This window comes from Diceros bicornis, chromosome 29 (assembly GCF_020826845.1).
Source record: "Diceros bicornis minor isolate mBicDic1 chromosome 29, mDicBic1.mat.cur, whole genome shotgun sequence".
NCBI classification, from domain to species: domain Eukaryota; kingdom Metazoa; phylum Chordata; class Mammalia; order Perissodactyla; family Rhinocerotidae; genus Diceros; species Diceros bicornis.
In genome coordinates this window covers 23,129,358-23,149,193 of record NC_080768.1, presented here as the reverse complement: position 1 = coordinate 23,149,193, position 19,836 = coordinate 23,129,358, and the positions used below count along the sequence as shown (strand labels likewise).

The window sequence follows — 19,836 nt, the reverse complement described above, 5'->3', positions numbered from 1 at the left end:
AAACCCACAACCATAACACATCAATATAAACATAATTTTTAAGGCTAGAGCTTATTTGCTATAAGGCCTTGAGAGTAGTATCTGTTGAACTCATCTTTCATTTTCCGTAAATTTAGCACAATGCTTGTCATGTATTAAGTACTCAGAAAACATGTGGTAACTCTGAGATTGAAGATATTAATGAGATTAAAAAAAATTCCCCCTGTAGATGTTCCTTTAGCAACCTGATTAATGTTGCTGATAGAAATTGACCCCAAGGAGAAGGGAACAAAATTTGAGTGCCTGTCCATTGCAAGATGCTGTGCTAGGAGTTTTCCATTCATTAACTCCTTTAATTTTATCAACATCTTTGTGAGGTATTATTTCAGTTTACAGATGAAGAAACTGAGATTCAGAGAAATAATTTCATCAAGTCGTATTGCATGTAAATACAGAATTATCATTTGAACTTGAACCATCAAATCCTTTTACTTTTTTTTTTTTTTTTTTTGGTGAGGAAGATTCATCCCCTGAGCTAACATCTGTTCCCAATCTCCCTCTTTTTCTGCTTGAGGAAGTTTAGCCCTGAGCTAACATCTGTGCCAATCAGTCCTCTATTTTGTGTGTGGGTTGCCACCTCAGCATGCCTGATAAGTGGTGTAGGTCCACTCCCGCCTGGGATCTAAACCCATGAACCTGGGCTGCCGAAGCGAGTGTACTGAACTTAACCACTACACCACAGGGGCCGGCCGGGTCCTTTCCCATTTTTAAAATGGCCATATGGCGCTTTCTCAGTTTTTAAAGTTTGCATTGTAGTCCATCTTATGGATGTGTCTGTGCTCCGTTAAGTACACAAAGTACCCTTAGGCATGAATTTTTTTTTTTAACCCAAGTTTGATTCTCCATTGGAAATAGGGAGTTATGATTCCTGAGCATCACTCTCGTTAAGAGACCAAAAGGGACACCCAAACAGAGAAGGTGGTGAAGTCTTGAAAGTCATCCTGGAAAAGTGAAACTGTAGCAGGAAGAAAAAAATTCCCAAAAAGAAGAGTACAAATGGCCCTGAAAAGGGAAATCTCTGAAGGGACAAATGCACCCAACCTTTTCCTTAAACAAGGCCATATTCCTGTCACAGAGAAATGCAGCAGTGGAGTAAACCCTGTAAGTGGACTGTAGATCAACCTGTTATCTTTCTTAGTAGATTTTAAAAGCTTGAATTCACATTAATCAGATTTCTGTTCCTTACTGAATATTTCTACTATTATCACCTTGTAACAGTTTCTTTTGAGAATACGATCCAGCTATTCCACTGCTGAGTATTTACCCAAAGAACGTGAAAACACCAATGCGTAAAGATGCATGCACCCCTGTGTTCATTGCAGCGTTATTCACAATAGCCAAGACTTGGAAGCAACCTAAGTGCCCATCAAGGGACGAATGGATAAAGAAGATGTGGTATATATACACAATGGAGTACTTCTCAGCCATAAGAAACGATGAAATCCAGCCATTTGTGACAACATGGATGGACATTGAGGGTATTATGCAAAGTGAAATAAGTCAGAGGGAGAAAGTCAAATACTGTATGATTTCCTTCATTAAGTAGTAGATAATAACAACAATAAACAAACACATAGAGACAGTGATTGGATTGGTGGTTACCAGAGGGGAGTGGGAGGGCGGAGGGCAAAAGGGATAATTAGGCACATGTGTGTGGTGATGGATTGTAGTTAGTATTTGGGTGGTGAACATAAGAACATGATGTAATCCATGCAGAAATAGAAGTATAATGATGTACACCTGAAATTTATACAATGTTATAAACCATGGTTACCGCAAGAAACAAACAAAACAAAACAAAAGAATTAGCTCAACCTTCTTTATAACAAACGCTCTTGAAAGTTTGAATCAACTGTGATGCCCTAAAAACCTCCCTTCCTAGAGCATTTATTTTTGTACAAAGGTGACTAGTTCAACATGCTATGAAGTTTCTCTTTCCTTATATAGTGGTGTTATCTCTTCTTCGTATTTGTAGACTCTCTTGCTTAACATTTTAATTTCAAATGCAGCATGTGCATTTGAATATTAGGTTATTGGTTGCAGGAATATTTCTATAACCTCTAAAACCTGTAAGGTCCTGCAGTGTAGCATAGAGGTTTAGAGTCTGTACTTTGGAATAAGACTGTCTGAGAATCCCAGCTCGACTATTTACTAGCTGTGTAATCCTGGATAGTTTACTTAAACTCTCGGTGCCTGAGTGTCCTTGTCTCTAAACTTGAGATATCAGTGATACCCCCTCACAGGATTGTTATGAGGACTGATGAACTCCTTGACATAAGGAAAGCCTTTGGTGCAGCACCTAGCATGTAGTATGCACTCCGTAAGTGTTAGCCATTATTATTGTTATTACGATAGATCCTTAAGGTGTGTTACTGCTATGTTTACAATACCTTTCCCTTTTTATTTTTTATTTCTGGATTTATTAATTTAATTGTTAATATAGTTGAATATCTTCAGAAATTGTTGCTGTTTCATCTATATATTTTTTTCACATGGACAGACATATATTTGATTTACTAAGAATATAAATTATCTTTTTCATGTACAGAAATTATTGGCTTATCTTCTTAAAATTGGGACATTTATTTATTTATTTTTTTATTATTATTATTTTTTGGTGAGGAAGATTGGCTCTGAGCTAACACCTATTGCCAATCCTCCTCTTTTTGCTGAGGAAGTTTAGCCCAGAGCTAACATCTGTGCACATCTTCCTCTATTTTATATGTGGGACGCCGCCACACATGGCTTGATAAGTGGTGCGTACGTCTGTGTCCGGGATTGGAACCTGCGAACCCCGGGCCGCTGAGGCGGGGCGTGCCAACTTTACTGCTACGTCACCGGCCTGGCCCCCATTTCTTTTTTTTTAAATAAAACAACCCTCTGTATCACTCACCACGCTGAGGTGTTTTGTCTCAGGCAGTAGGTCAGCAATAGCTTTTCCCCTAATAGTGGGGGGTTTGAAGCTTGTTAAATGACGAGAGGTGAAGGAGCTCACTAGAGATGTCAGTTCTTGGATTGAGAGAACTCTGGTCTACGTTTTAGAGTCTGTTGCAAGTAAAACCATTCAGTGTGGAGCGATGACAAGGACTCAAGTTCCTTAGACCTCAGTTTCCTCCTCTATAAAATAAGCATATGATCTGTTTGCTGCTGTGATTGTTGCGTGAGTTTAATAAGATACCACATATGGTGTCCATAGCATAGTGCTTAGCATATAAAAAGCACTTCATAGTTTGAGACAGTAACTAGAGAAAGATAGGCTTTTGTTTGATAAATATATCCTTATTTTTGTCATTTAATATTTAACCTGAATATGAAGTTCTTCCCAAGTCCTCTAGTAATAGCAAGAATTAAAACTGTGGTTCTCGCTGCTATATTGTTTTCCTGTATTTTCAGAATATGTGGGAAATTTGACAGGAGACGAATTGTAGACTACATATAGGATTATAGTGGTAATATCATCTTTTGTTATTTAACAACAATAAAAACAGTACTGCTAATAATACTGCCTTATATTTGTATAGTACTTCATAATTTACAAAGATTTTTATGTATCATCTATCAATAAATTATCTCTCTCTCTATATATATATATTGGCAGGTCAGATGTTAGTAGATGTTTCTGGTTAGTAGACAGTTAGTAGATGGTCCATAGGTTCTGAGAGGTAAAGTGACTTGTCCACATTTTCCTGGTTAGTGACCAGAACTTAGCCCTTTTTCTTTTGGCGCAGTATTCTTAGACTTTGCTTGGTGCTCTCAGGTGTAACTATAGGCTTCATAGGTCTCATCAGTTAAGATTAGCTTAAGTATTCAAGCTAGAAATCTGTAAATACGAAATATGTAAGTAACGTATTCCTTGTATTTCTTTTTTTTTTAATACTTTTTTTTTGTTGTTGTTTTTTTGTGAGGAAGATCAGCCCTGAGCTAACATCCGTGCTAATCCCCCTCTTTTTGCTGAGGCAGACCAGCTCTGAGCTAACATCTATTGCCAATCCTCCTCCTTTTTTTTTCCCCAAAGCCCCAGTAGATAGTTGTATGTCGTAGTTGCACATCCTTCTGTTTGCTGTATGTGGGATGCGGCCTCAGCATGGCCGGAGAAGCGGCGCGTCGGTGCCCCGGGATCCGAACCCGGGCTGCCAGTAGCGGAGCGTGTGCACTTAACTGCTAAGCCACGGGGCTGGCCCTTGTATTTCTTTAACATTGTTTTTCTTGTCTTCTGCAATTTATGTCTAGAATTTTTTTTTGTTTTGTGAGGAAGATCAGCCCTGAGCTAACATCCATGCCAATCCTCCTCTTTTTGCTGAGGAAGACCGGCCCTGGGCTAACATCCGTGCCCATGCTCCTCCACTTTGTATGGGACGCTGCTGCTGCATGGCTTGGCTAGCGCTGCATGGCTTGGCTAGCGCTGCATTGCTGCGCGCTCAGGATCCGAACCTGGGCACTGGGCCGCCAGCAGCAGAGCGCACGCACTTAACTGCTACGCCATGAGGCTGGCCCCCTAAGTCTAGAATTCTAATTCAGAGCATAAAGCGTTTCTTTCTTGCTGAGGTGCTTTTTCCATAACTTCGTCTATGGAAGAAGTTCTTAGCAGTTAGGAATGTATAATGGTCAGTGCTTATAGGGTATGTGACATGCTCAACGATACTTACATGGGGTATGTGGAAAAAATTTTTGTAGAAGGATAATACACATACAGAAAAGTACATAAGTTATAACAATGAGAGTTCGATGAATTTTTTTTGTGAAACTGACATTACCAGAATCCCAGAAGTCAGCCGTGCTCCCCCTTCCCTTGTTACCCGTCCCCACTCTCAAGTTTAACTGCAGTCTTGACTTTTATTTTATAGATTACCTTGAATTGTTTTTGAATAGTTGAGGCTCTACTCTTTCATTCATCATTATGTTTGTAAAATTTATCCAAGTTTTTCAAGTAGTTGTAGTTGATTGATTCTTATTGCTGTATGGTATCTAGTATATAAACATACCACAATGTATTAATCCATTCTCCTGTTGATGAGCTTTTGGATTGTATCCAAACTGGAGCTAGTAAGAATAATGCTACTGTGAACATGCACATACATGTCTTTTGGTATTGATCCAGGAATGGAATTGTTGTTTCATAGTACATGCAGTAAAACACTTCTCAAATTAGTTGTACCACTTTACACTCTCTCCAGCAATGTAGGACATCCTGGATTGTCTGGTTTTCCCTTGTAGCCTTTCTGGTGGGTGTGCAATAGTCTCACATTATGGTTTTAGTTTGCATTTCCTTGGTGAGTAATCGTATTGAGCACCTTTTCTCATGTTAGCGGACATCTTCTCTTGTGAAGTGCCTGTTCACATTTTTTTGTGCTTTTTAAAACATGACATAGTCTGCCTTTTTCTTATTGAAATGTAAGGAGTTCTTCACACAGTCTTCTTGATACAAGGTCTTTGTTATGTATGTATAGTATGTTACATATATGTGTGTGTTATATGTATATATGTATGTTATATTTGTATATTGCAAATATCTTCTCCTATCTTTTACTTGCCTTTTCACTGTTTATGGTGTCTTTCAGAAGTTAATAGAGTTCAGCTTATCAGTTTTTTCCTTTACGGTTAACACCTTTTTTTTTTTTAAAGAAATCTTTGTATATCTTCAGACCATGAAGATAGTAACTTATATTTACTTCTACAGATTTTATAGTTTTGCCTTTCGTAATTAGGTCTGAAATCTGGAATTCATTTTTGTGTATAGTGTGAGGTGTGAGTGTAGATTCAAACTCAAATTTGAATAATCTGCAAGTATCATACATTTTCCATTCTCTGAGTAGCATTTATGTAATTGTACTGGTTTAGGGTTCTGATGAACTTCATTTTGGGGCATAACGTGGTTACCAGGAGCTGCTTCATTAGGTTCACATAAGCATGTTGGGAGCAAAGAAAATGGAAGTAGTTGAGAGGTGATACAGCCTTTGCCTCTAGTGGTAGCTTTGCAGCAATAATAGTTTAGGTACTACTCTTGGTTTGGATTGTGACCTGTGAAAATGTTAACCAGAATCAGAAGTTTTCTTTTAATTTTAATATTTTCAATGTCATTTTACACTTTGAGAGACTAATTTTTTTCGGCATCTTTTATATAACTAATTTATAAAGATCAAGTCTGTGGTTTCAGTATTTTCTCTGGAAATTCCATAATTAAACAAATTTTGTAATGGTTCTGTTTAGTCATGTCTCCTTTTCAGTCATTGAGAGCATCTTGTTGTATGGACTGTTAGTTATCTTTTCACTTATCAGATGAGGAAACAGAGGGTCGGGGGTTAAATGCTCTTCCGTAGTGATTAGGGTTTGGAACTCCAAGCTGGAATCCAGACTTCTTAATTTCAGTTTCCAGAGTGCTTATCTTTACTCTTGTCTATTAGACGTACTGTGTTACCATACTTACTGAGACGTTCAAGAATCCTCAGATTATTTAGTACCAAAATTATGTTTTGTGGGAGAACTATGCATTTTCTGTGCATTACCTCAAAATACATATTATGTTTTTGTTTTTTATCACCTCATGGAGGTACTGAGTATGTGAGAAGAAGTAGATAACAACTAATCTAGGTTGAAGTTGGGTGTTTAGCCTTGGACCAGGCTCTCTCATTAGTAAGTGGAATGCTCTCTTATGCCCACTGGCCTACCTGCACCATGACATTTAAAATTTTTTTAAACGACTTCATTTAGATGTATTTTACATATCATAAAATTTACCCATTTCAAGTATACAATTCAATAATTTCCATTAACTTTACTGAGTGGTACAACCCTCACCACAAATCAGTTTTAGAACATTTTATCCCTCCAATTAAGATACTCATGCCCATTTACAGTTAATTCCTGTCCCTACCCCCAGGCCCAGGCAACAGCTGTATCTCCTTTTATTTCTATAAATTTGGCTTTTCTAGAAATTTCATATAAATGGAATCATACAGTATATGGTCTCTTGTATCTGACTCTTTTAGTGAGTATGTTTTTGAGATTGGTTCATATTGTAGCATTTATCACTACTTTGTTCCTTTTTATTTCCCAATAGTATTCCATTGTGTGGATATATCACATTTTGTCTATCCATTCACCAGTAGATAGACATTTAGGTTTTGATGACATTTAAATTTAAAATAATGTTTCCATAAAATTGTAAATTGCTTTGGACATGACGTAGTGAATTGCCAGATTCTCCTTTGCTAAGGGTATGTGTGGTATATAATAGTTTATACGTGAAACAGGCTCCTTGAGTTATAATTGTAGTTTCCAATTTAGTCTTGATGTGTTTTGAAAGTATAGAAGTACAGCTAATCAGATCTTCTGCACATTACTTCCTAAATAGAGAATCTTACACTTGACTCTCTTTAATCATGTGTTCTAAATTTATTTTTAATATTCAGTGTTTTTGTTATTATGTTCTTCAAGTATGTTGTTTATGTATTGGCACTTTTAAAATAGATTTTTCTATGTTAACTTAAAACCTTTAAGCAATTGGGAGCTACATATTAACTTGTTTTTCTGGCCTAGTTTTTGCCGTACGTGATGCATGCTTAGAAAGAATTACTTTCTAGGCCTAGTCAGGGAATTAAATTAGAGGAACTTTTATAATAAACTGTCTCACTGTATAGAAAAGTCTACTTCTATTTAAATAGTCCCCCAAGTTTTTTTTTTTTTTTTTTTTTTGTGAGGAAGATTCGCCCTGAGCTAACATCTGTTGCCAATCTTCCTCTTTTTTTCTTTGGGAAGATTAGCCCTGAGCTAAGATCTGTGCCAGTCTTCCTCTATTTTGTGTGTGGGTAACAGCCTCAGCATGGCTGACGAGTGGTGTAGGTCTGTGCCTGGGATCCAAACCTGTGAATCCAGGCCACCAAAGCAGAATGTGCCGAACTTAACCACTACCCTCCCCTGAGGGGCCGACTCCCTCTCCCAAGTTTTTTTTTAAAAAAGATTGTGTATGTGTATAATACAAAATGCATATATGTATATATATACATCTGTAACATACACACACACCTATATTACATAGAGAAAACAGCATAGGAATTAACAATAGAAAAGCCGAGTTTGAATCCCTTCTTAACTACTTATTAATTTGCTCATGAGTTAGTATTTTAGGTTCTCTGAGCCTGAATTTTGTTTCCCTGTACAATGGAGTTGTTCGTATGGCACCTGACACATTGTAAAATGGGGCATGCCTTGAATGGTACCTGACATACTGGAAGTACTCATTAAATATTTATTCTTCTTCGTTGAATTTGAGCCTCATATTATGGTACGGATGATGATGCTACATTTTAAAAATAAACTTAATTGGTATGGTTCTGTAATGAATGTGCTTAATTGTCATTGTCTGGCTCTGTATCAGGGATGATATGTTGACATGAGTAAGGTGGGAAGGCAAAGGTTTTAATTTGGTTTAGATAGATTTTGTTTTTTCCTTTGTTTATAAAGGTCATTTATGTAGTTAACATAGTTACCCTTGTATACCGTCTCATGTTTCCTTGAGAGAATTCAGAAATGATGAGTCAAAGGTATATATCTTAGGGTAATTTCAGGTGCCGCTGACTACTCGCTTGCTAGCTTTGAAACAGGGAAAAGGTGCTTGAGGCAAGAGAGAGAAAAACTGATCACTTTACTCCTTTTGGGAATAAAGGTAGATAACCTAGTGTAGTATAGGAATAGGTTCAGAAATGAATACTCCAAAAAAAAAAGTAGAGGTCTTGTTCTTTCTTGCCTTTTCATAGTGACTAATTTCTATTTTAGAAGTTTATAAATAGTGATATATATTTGTATATAAAATTCAAATTCCTAGAAATTTGCATATGATGTGTATGTTTGTAAATTACCAAACTATTTTAGTGATTTTAAAATAAACTCAAATATGTTAAAACTACCAAAGCTCAATTGGAAATATCTTTGGTTCTCCCCCAGCTCTATATTGGTGTTGTAGATGGAATTTAGAAATATTTCCTGAATTTTTAGTTAACAATTTGTAATTTAAGGGCAGTAAAACTCCTACTTCAGCTACACACTGCTTCAGTATCTATTATGTCCTTTGGACTTTTCAAGAACCTAGGGCTACAAAGGTGGTATGTAGTAGGGAAGGCAGCCATGCAGATAGATCATGATGCAGTGTGGTAGGTGGTCTAGCAGAAGTTTCTACAAAGGAAGGGCTGACCGTCCCTAGGAGGCTTTATGAAAGAATCCTTGCATGTGGTTATATTTGAGTTGGCTCCTTTTGGACAGGATAAATTCACTAGGGAATTGCCAGGGAAGAGGGGTGAAGTAGGTATTCTATGCTGCACCTGGTGATGTAAAAAAAAGTGCCATATTTCTGAGATTGATTGGAGTAGTGGCTTCTCAACTTAGTCTTCATGTTAGACCTATGCAAGAAATTTATTAAGAAAAATACTGATTCTTAGGTGCTCCCAGTCTAGGTATAAGATATGTGATGTGGTGTAGGTAGAGGATAAGGTAACAGCAGGAGATGAAACTAGTAAAATAGAGATTAGAGCCAGATAGTGACCTTGATCCTGTGTGCCATGTAGATTTTATTCTGTCAGTAGGCAGCCACTGAAGGTTTTTAAACAAGGGTCTTGTTCAGGCTTTGTGATGTTTTTATCTTCTTTCTTCTTTTTGTTTAGTGTTCTCTCAACTTTTTGTATCTTCCAGGGAAGGTTGGAGCTTTAAAGTCAATGTGCTTTCTAAAGAGGTATCTCTTATTAGCATGCTGTAATTTGTGAATTTATTCTGCAAATATTTTTTGATGCATGTTATATGCTGGGTGCTATTTTAGGCATCTAGAATACAAGAGTAAACAAACGGACCATAGTCCCTGCCCTTAAATAGGAGGCAGGCACATCAAATCAACGTGTACAAAACTGACCTCAATTTCTTACAAACTTGCTCTTCTACTTGTGTTTCCTTGTCTTAGTGAGAAAATTATTCACCCATATGCTCAGAGCAGAAACTTTGGTGTCATCCTTGACTCCTCTCTCTATCATCTTACTCCTCTTTATGATCACCAAGTCCTACTGATTAGGATGCCTACATATCTCTCATATCTCTTCACATCTTCTCCCTCTATACTGCCTCTACTCTGTTCCATGCTGTCATCATTTTAAGCTGACTTCTACTGCCTACACTCTTCCCTCCTCTTGTCGATTCTCAACCTTGCAACTTGAGGGATCTTTCTAAAACGAAAGTTCTTAGCCTTTAACTTTTTTTATTGAATATTTTATTTTTGACAAAAATTATATATATTTAAGGTGTGCAATGTGATGTTTTGATATCTGTATACATTGTGAAATGATTACCCCAATCAAACTAATTAACATATCTATCACCTCCCATAGTTACCTTTTTTTTTTTGTGGTGAGAATCTATTGTCTTAGCAAATTGCAAGTATATAATACATTATCAACTACAGTCACCGTGTTGTACATTAAGTTTCTAGAACTTACTCATCTTATAACTGAAAGTGTGTACCCTGTGATCAATATCTGCCCTTTCCCCTACCCCCTAGTCTCTTGCTAACCACCATTCTACTCTCTGTTACTATGAGTTGACTTTTTTCTTCTTCTTTTTTTTTTTTAAGACTCGACATGTAAGTGAGATCACGCGATATTTGTCTTTCCATGTCTGGCTTACTTCACTTAGCATAATGGCCTCCAGGTTCATCCACGTTGTTGCAAATGGCAGGATTTCCTTCTGTTTTATGGCTGAATAATATTCTATTGTGTGTGTGTGTCTCTCTCTCTCTGTATTTTTTCTTTACCCCTTAATCTGTCAGTGGACACTTGGGTCATTTCCATATCTTGACTTAGCCCTTAGCTTTTTAAGGCTTCTATTCTTTGGCTTCCATTTTCCTTTATAGCACAGTTATCTCACCAAGTGGCAGAAAGAGTAAATCATTACACAATCAGTATAAAGAACCCGTACCTTTGCCGACAGTGCTATATTCAAGTAACAAGTGCCATTTTAGTTTTTAAAAACATCATCACTTATCATATTAAATTGGTGTTTGATTCTATGGATAAGTTTTGACATTATCTTTGTAAATAGTTTTAAATTTGTTGTATTTTAGTTATGTGATATAGAAGCTTAAGGAGTTTATGCCTATTAAATTTCTACATATTGGAATAACATTATAATAAAAATAGTTAAGACACCTGGGAGAAGGGGTTGCAAGAATTTCTTTTCTTTAAAAGGGATCAGTACACTATTAAAATGTGAGAAACATCACTATAAAGTCAATGAGGGTGGGGACTGTATCATATTTACTCTTGTATTCTCAGGTCCTAATTCTGTGCCTGGTGCATAGTAGTTACGCAGTAAATATTTTTTGAATTACGGAATGCTTACCTCTCGTGTATAAATACATGCACTTTTGGTGCTTCACTTTCTTCAGGGCGTGCTTCGAGTATCATCCTGAGGATTTCCCAACAAGTCTATCAAAATCAGTTGAACTAAGAGTTTTGCCTGATTTTCTTTTTTCTCACCTTCATGATCCTGATCATAATACTTTCAAAAAATTAACAATAATTACTCACTTTGAAAATGTGCCAGTATAAAGTAGCACTGAGCTGTAATCTTCTCTTTGAATTGATAGCACAGAAACTTTCATCCCAACATAGGCTGACCAATAGATAAAACTTGTGCACATTTAAAAATTTAGGAAAATAATGTATTTTTATATCATATGCTTATGTTTTCTTTTGCTTTTCATTTTGAAATAATTTTAAACCTATAGAAAAGTTGCAGAAATTGTGTAGAGTTCCCATATGCCTTTCACTCAGTTTCTCCCAAGATTGACAATATGTGCAATTATCAAAAAAAGAAATTAACATTGGTTCAGTATTATTAACTAACTTCTAGACATTATTCAAATGTCACTAGTTCCACTAATGTCACTTCTCTGTTCCAGGATCCATTCCAGGATTCCACAATGTGTTTAGTTGTCATGTCTCCTTAGTCTTCTCCAGTCTGGGACAGCTCCTCAGTCTTTCCTTGCCTTTCGTGAACTTGACACTTTTGAAGAGTTCTGGTCAGTTATTTTGCAGAAATACTTAACTTGGACTCGTGTAATGTTTTCTCATGGTTAGATTGAGGTTGTGCATTTCTGCCGAGAATACCGCAGAAGTGATGTGCTCTTCTCAGTAGATCATCTCAGGGAGAACGTGATGTTGATATGTCGTGTTACTGGTATTGTTAACACTGATCACTAGGATAAGGTGTTGTCTGCTGGGTTTCTCCACTATCATGGTACTGTTTTTCTCTTGATAATTAATAAATATCTTTGGAAAGGTATTTGAGACTGTACAAATATTCTGTTTCTCCTCAAAATTTCAGCTGCTCAGCTTAAGACCCATTGGTGGGTCTAACTTACTGTGGTGTTCTAATGGTGATTTTCTCTTTCCTTTACTGCTTCTACATTTATTGTTTGGAATTCTTCTATAAGGAAAAGCTATCCCTTTCCGCTTATTTGTTTATTCATTCAGTTGTTTATTTATGCAAGTATGGACTTGTGGACATTTTTTTATTCAGAATTCAATACTATTGTCCTTTCTGTTGCTTAAATTTTTGCAGCTTTGGTTATTGGGAGCTTTTTCCAGCTGGTGTCTGTGTCCTTTGACATGCCTTTTTTTGAGAACTTCTTTACTTTCTGCTACCACAAGACATTCTAGTCGCATGTTGTTTTTCTCTGCCTCAGCATTTTAATCAACTACTTCTGCAGGGAACCCTGGTTCCTTTAGTGGAGAATCGTATTTAGAAACTGAGATCTAAGTGCTAGGTGTGCTCACTGCTATTGGGATGTCATTGCTCCTCAGCCTTCTCAGTGGACAGAGCTAGGAAATATACATATACTAATCCGTGCATATATATAGGTCCATATTTATTTCTGTGTCTATCTGTAAAATACAGATATACATATCTGTTTTAAAGGCCGCAAGTTAATGTGGATGCCTCCAATTCCTATCCAGTACCAAAGGATTTCTTCTAGCCTTCCCTCTTTCCTAAGTTCTTTCTGACAGTGATAAATATGGCTCTCAGTATCTATAATATATTTACTTATTTGTTCAACTCTGTTGTACTCATAAGGTACTCAAATACTCAGTAGTGCCAATCCTGAGAATATAAAATAGCTAACTGCAGTGTGGCGTTTGTGTACAGTTCTTTTTCCTTTAGCTTTAAGAGTATCTAATCAAATACTGTTTTCCAAAGTTATGTTTATTTTGTAATACAGTTGGGTTCATGTATTAAAGTTCGTATTTCATTTTGGGTCCCTCTCCACCAATCTTGGTTGATTTAAAAAAAATTTTGTTAAATAAAATTCATTTTTGTGTTACATATTTCTGTGAGTTTTGACAAATGTACAGTTGTGGCTCTATCACCACAGTCATGAGAACTGTCACCCCACATGCTTATGTTTTGGAAGAGAATATTAAAAATTGTTTGGTACTTAAAATTCGTAGGATAATCTTTGTGTGGATTTTACTAATGTTCTAATCTGGTTTGAGTAGTCACATTAGGAGAGAAACTTGTTTGAATCATCAAGCAATTGGGATACTAAAAGAGAATAGGAGGGAGACTTCACTTCTTAATGGAACCATCGTTTGTTATTCATCGTGGTGCTAGAACATGGATTTTTTCCTCCAAGTTTTAAAGAATTGAGATTTTTCCTATGGTAAATTGAATCTTTCTAAATAAAAATAATTCACAAGATATAATCAAATATATACTTTGAAAACATTATTTTCTTATTGTCACTCTCCCCTCCTCCTTGTTCACCCTTATAAGCAAAAAGAGGATAATTTAGAAGTGACAAAATCTTATCCTGGTGCTGTTTTAATTTTGATTAGCATAGAAGGAATTATATTGCATACATTTTCATCTATTCTGTAGGACAAATTAAATTATATTCATGAGTAGATCAAAGACAAAGGACATGAGAACACTAGTGAGAGAGAGAACTTGTATGCAGAATGTGGAAAACTGTTTAATTTTGCCAGAAAATAACAGTGCAAATTAAAACAATGAGATACCATTTTCACCTACTAAGTTGGGGGGCGGAGAGAGAGAGAGAGAGAATGGATATAAATGAGAATGAATCTGGTAAGGGTGTAGTGAAACTCACTCTGATACATTAACACATTGCAGGTAGCATTAGCATTTTACACTGATTCAGGGCTTTTAAGGAGCATGGTAAGAACAGAAATACCAATAGCGAGTCTGTCAGACTGATGCACACTGATGGGGCTGATGGGTGTTTTCTTCTTAAAAAAAATTATTTTCCAGATTATCTGCAATAGGAAAACTACTTATAATTGGGATTTTACCTTTTCCAAGGCATGAATGTGTAAAACTTATATTTTTACATTGGTGTTAAACTTGACTGTGTACCCTGATATCTGTAGCACAGTGGTTGTCAAGTTGCACGTTCTCAATAGTCGGGAAAAGGGGAGATTTGTATTTGCTTAATTCTGAAGGAGTTTACTTCAGCCACTTTATGATTATGCATTTTTTTGTTGTTTTTGTTTTTTAAGGGCAGATGTAACTTATCTAGTCTCTTTTTAGTAAGAAATATTCCTCTCACTGTGGGATTTTCGTTGAGAGGCCTGATCAGGCCAGTAAATGAGCTTAATATTACCTCAGAGGTGGAAAGCCCTTGGGAAATATGAGTGCCAGCCTTGTTTACCTGCTTGTTTAGTTTAACACAGGTGTTGGTGGGATGGAAGCATGTGTGGAGACTCTGTTACAGTAGGTGGACATCTTATGGGAAGTGAGTTCTGGATCTGGCCTTGGAAGTCTTGAAGCCTTAAAAAAAATCTAAGAACAATATAGTCCTGCCATAGATATTTTAGAATAGATGGATAGGTTTTTCTTAGCTAATTGTAGTGTTGTGTCAGAATCCAACTATGAGAGTGTCAGGGTCAGCTATCCACATCCACCACCCAGAGGTTGGCTATTGTTGACAAACTGATGTATATTTCCATCCTGTCTTTTAGGCATATGTAGCAGAACTAGATTTTTAACTCCTAAAAGGTCAATAAACAACCTACATTTAGTGTTTGACTTGGTCTGATTATGTCTTCACATTCATTATGTGATTTAAAGAATGTATTGATTGATATTATTGGGAGACAGTGGATCTCTCATGTTTCTGCACATCTGAGCACAGGCATTATCTGGACTGTCTTTTCAAGGATATTGTTGTATAAACAGCCTTGAAAGGTAAAGATAAGATCTCATTCCAGGTCTGAGGTCAGATTTGTTTCTTGTCCAGGATAATAAAGATAATTTTTCCCTCTAGGGCAAAGGTTGGTTAACAGTACCTTTAAAAAATTGAGGTTTCCTAAGCTTTGAGTCCTTCAGCTGTGACATAAACCCATTGAGTATCATCCACCTGGGCTACTCCACACCAACCTCTTGGGACTTGGGTGACAACATGAAGCTCATACTGCCCATTGTGCCACAGGAATGGATAAAGATAGTGTGGTGTGTGTATTATATGTGTGTGTGTGTGTGTGTGTGTGTGTGTGTGTGTGTATTTATATATAATGGAAAATTATTCAGCCTTGTAAAAGAAGGAAACCTTGTCATTTGTGACAACGTGGATGAACTTGAAGGTTCATCCTAAGGTTGAACTAAGTGAAATAAGCCAGACAGAGAAAGACAGATACCTCATGGTATCGCTTAAATGCAGAATCTAAAAAAACAAAAAGTTGAGCTTGTAGAAACAAAGAGTTGAAAAGCTATTGCCATGGGCTGGGGGGTATGAGGAGGGTGGGGGAACAGGGAAAGGTTGGTAAAAGGGTACGAACTTTCAGTTATAAGATGAATAAGGTCTGAGCATCTAATGTGTAACATGGTGACTATAGTTAATAACATTGTATTGTAAAATTGAAATTTGCTGAAAGAGTAGAACTTGCATGTTCTCACCAAAAAAAAAAAAAAGATACATGTGAGGTGATGGATGTGTTAATTAATTCGATGGAGGGAGTCTGTATATGCATATCCAGTTATCATGTTATTCACTGTAAAGATCTTACAGTTTTGTCAATTATACCTCAATAAAGCTGGAAAAAAAATAAGCCTTGCCAGAAAAAAAAAATCTCTGATTTAGGATTCTTGTTTCTGCCAGCGTCCATGGAACTTTGGCTGGCTTCCTTGATAACTTGAAAGTAGAGTAAAATCTTCTACCTTTCACAGTTGTTTAATGCCTTGATAGATACGTATTGGTGTAATTATGTGGTTTTTTTTTTTAAAAAGAAAAAATAGAGTAAGATAATTATAGAAATTCAAAGACTAATAAAAGGAAAGTGTGTGTTTGTGGTGTGTGTTAATGTGTAGATTTGTATATAATGAGAAAAGTATATTAAAATACTCTAGGAACTGGCAGATAATTAACTTTCTTAAACCAGTTCCCTTCTGCTCTCATTAGTGGATTACCCTGCTTGATTTCCAGTCTGGAGGTTCTGTCTTTGCATAGAAGGGTCGCAGTCCCTGTAAATAAAATATTTATATATATTATATATCTTGTTATTTTAAAATTTGTTCAAGGCTCAGAAGAATTTGTAGGTACTAAATTGACTCACTGAATGTTATGGTAAACAATTGAAGATTTTAAAATAAATAAATAAATAAATATATAACAGTTTAAGGCAAACCCTAGTAAAGTATGCTTAACATGAAAAATACCCTCACTTTGTTTCTCAGAATTAAAACTAAAAATAGTAAAAATCCTTCTACGTAGTTTTCAGCTGTTTTGTGTGTATTGATGAGGCCCAGCAGTATCTTCTAAAATAAGTTTTATTTAACTTTCAGCTTGGCTATAATTTTTCTTTTTCCTATGCTTAGCCTGCCATTGTATGCTTATCTGAATGTGCTCTCTGTCAAATTACTAATTCAAGCATTCTGCTCTTTGACCAGGTTATTCTCCTGCCCTTCCTTCTCTCTTCCATTCTTTAGATTTGTCTTTTTCCTTCCTCAGGTAGGTGTAGAGCACTTCAACAAGTATTTTACTCTAACTCCGGGTAAGATACCTGCCTCCTCTTCTGTCTTCTTTGTCGTTTTTTTCCCTAGCTTTATTGAGTTATGATTGATACACAAAAAATTGAACACATTTAATGTATATATCTTGATGAGTTTGACTTATTGCACACATCTGTGATACCATCACCACAATCAAAATACTAAACACATCCATCACCTTCAGAAATTCCTTTGTGTTCTTTTGTCTGTATGTGTTTTGTGGTATGAACACTTAATATGAGATCTATCCTCTTAACATATTTTAACGTGTACAATACTGTATTATTAGCTATAGGTACTGTGTTGTACAGCAGATCTCTAGAATTTACTCATCTTGCGTAACTGAAACTTTATACTCATTGAGCAACAATTCCCAGTTTCCCCTTTCCCCCAGGCCCTGGCAGCCACCATTCTGTTGTCTGCTTCTGAGTTTGACTCTTTTACATACCTCATGTAAGTGGAATCATATAGTATTTGTCCTTCTGTTACTGGCTTATTTCATTTAGCATAATGTCCTCTATGTTTATACATATTGTTGTAAATGGCAGGATTTCCTTCTTAACACTGAATAATATTCCATTGTGTGTGTATATATATCTCTCTGCACACACTTACCACATTTTCTTTATCCATTCATCTGTCAGTGGACATTTGGGTTGTTTTCTTATCTTGGCTATTGTGAATATTGCTGCAATGAACATGGGGGTGTAGATATCTCTTTGAGATTCTGGTTTCAGTTCTTTTGGATTTATGCCCATAAATGGGATTGCTGGGTCATCTGGTAGTTGTATTTTTAATTTTGGGGGGAACCTCCATACTGTTCCATAGTGGCTGCACTGTTCTACGTTCTGCCCTTCTTGCGTACATGCCCAGTCTCTGTGAGTGATTCGTGAGGAGCCCCTCTACTTGAGAGGGAGGGGAAAGAGATTACATTTCTCTCTAAATTCTAGTGTGCAGCTTGCTTAAATGGCACAGTTCAAGCCTTTCTCCCCTGACCGCTGATGCTTGCTTGGTTTTCCAAGGGCAGGGAATTTCTTTTCTTGTAGGACTACAACCCCACAGAATTTTTACTTCTCAGACTTTTTCAAGTAAAATGAACGATCTGAAGACTAAGAGCATTCTCTACAGAAGTTAGAGTGTTAACTTCCTTCCACCCTCACCCCTCACCTCGGAAGAGAATGTTACCAGCATCCCAGCTCCGTTTGTATTGTGTCACAGTCACTGTGCCAGCCCACCGTCCCTCTGCCTGCTCCAGATTAGCCGCTGTCCTGACTTTTAGCACAGTAGATTAATTTTTCCTATTTTTGACCTTAATATAAATAGAATCATACAACACTCTTTTGTATATAAGTTGCTTTCACTCAGCTTTGTGTTTATGAGATTCCTCCACGTTGTTGGATGTTAAAGCTTAGAGGGAAATTTACACTCGAGTTGAGGCTCACCGATTCAGCCTTGCTAGTGAGGATGGTGGTGGGGCTGCAGTTTTGTTTTCTGTGGTGTTTGGCTAGACTAGAGCAGTTGTTATTTTTTTTGTCTTATTAGGTTGCCCCTTTCCTCATCCTTTGGGTAGAGACAGCAGGCTTTTCTCGGGGCTTTTTTGGTCTGTGGCGTTTGGTGTTCTTGGATTGCCAACTTCTCCAACAACCAGCCTGGGATAGGTGAGGCGGAAAGAAAGCCCAAGGAGCTCACCGCCATGTCATTCTTCATTCCTGAGGTTCCTAGCCAGTCCTTCTCTCCACTTTTCAGAGCCTTTGTATGCTTGTTTTGTGTATAATGACCAGAGTTTTTAGCTGTATTTAGTGGGAGGATTAGGGAAAAGCATGTCTATTTCATCTTTCTGGAAGTGAAAGTCTGTTTTGCTTTTGATATGTGTTTTATAAACCTTTGCGATCATTAGGAAAAATAAAATGAAATATTTTCTGCATATACGGTCAATTAACAATGAATATATTCACCAAAACAAGAACTTCTAGCAGAAATTAATTTTGGGTAAAATATAATCTCATGTCATTCTGTTTATATGAAATACAAACTGAAGGGCTTTAACTCTGTATAAATTTAAATTCCTATGTTTAATTGCAGAATCTTTTAGCCGAAAAAGTAGAACAGCTGATGGAATGGAGTTCCAGGCGCTCAATCTTCCGAATGAATGGCGACAAATTCCGAAAATTTATAAAGGCGCCGCCTCGAAACTATTCTATGATTGTTATGTTCACTGCTCTTCAGCCTCAGCGGCAGTGTTCTGTGTGCAGGTAATTTCTGTATTAAAAAAAATTTAAAAACTATTATCCCATGCTTATATATTTATTTTATTACGTTTAAGATAAATGTGTATAGTAGAATTAAACAGTTGTTCAATGTTGTAGTCAACTGTAACTATGTGCATTTAAAAGTAAGCTCAGAATCATTGTATTTTAGAAAATAACTTTGATAGGCTAATATTCTTTTATTGTATAAAATATTTATTGACCAATCCACATGTAATCGTAAAACAGATTTGTTTCTTTATGTCCTGTATAAAAGTAAATATGTGATAGAATTTGTTTCAAATATTGCCTTGTAGGTCACCTAATTATATCTTATGGGCAATGAAGTAACCCTTAAACATATTCTATTTTAACAGATTAATAGAGAGGACACACTTTTACCTAGGGAAGTCCATTTACTTTTCAATACCTCCAGTGAATAGAAATTTCTTCTATAATATAGAAGTAAACAATTTGAAATGAATGAAATATTTTTCAGTAGGAGCAT

At 36.4% G+C, this 19,836-nt stretch overlaps 1 protein-coding gene across 6 annotated transcripts in view; it reads left to right on the top strand.

The window, feature by feature from the left end:
* The window catches only part of TUSC3 (tumor suppressor candidate 3), a 412,886-nt gene that overhangs the window by 223,269 nt on the left and 169,781 nt on the right, over window positions 1-19,836 (top strand). For all 6 annotated transcript variants that reach the window (XM_058525099.1, XM_058525101.1, XM_058525102.1 and 3 more), the window contains exon 2: window positions 19,165-19,334. In XM_058525099.1, coding sequence (XP_058381082.1) covers window positions 19,165-19,334 — 170 coding nt within the window. The remainder of the gene's footprint in view (window positions 1-19,164; window positions 19,335-19,836) is intronic.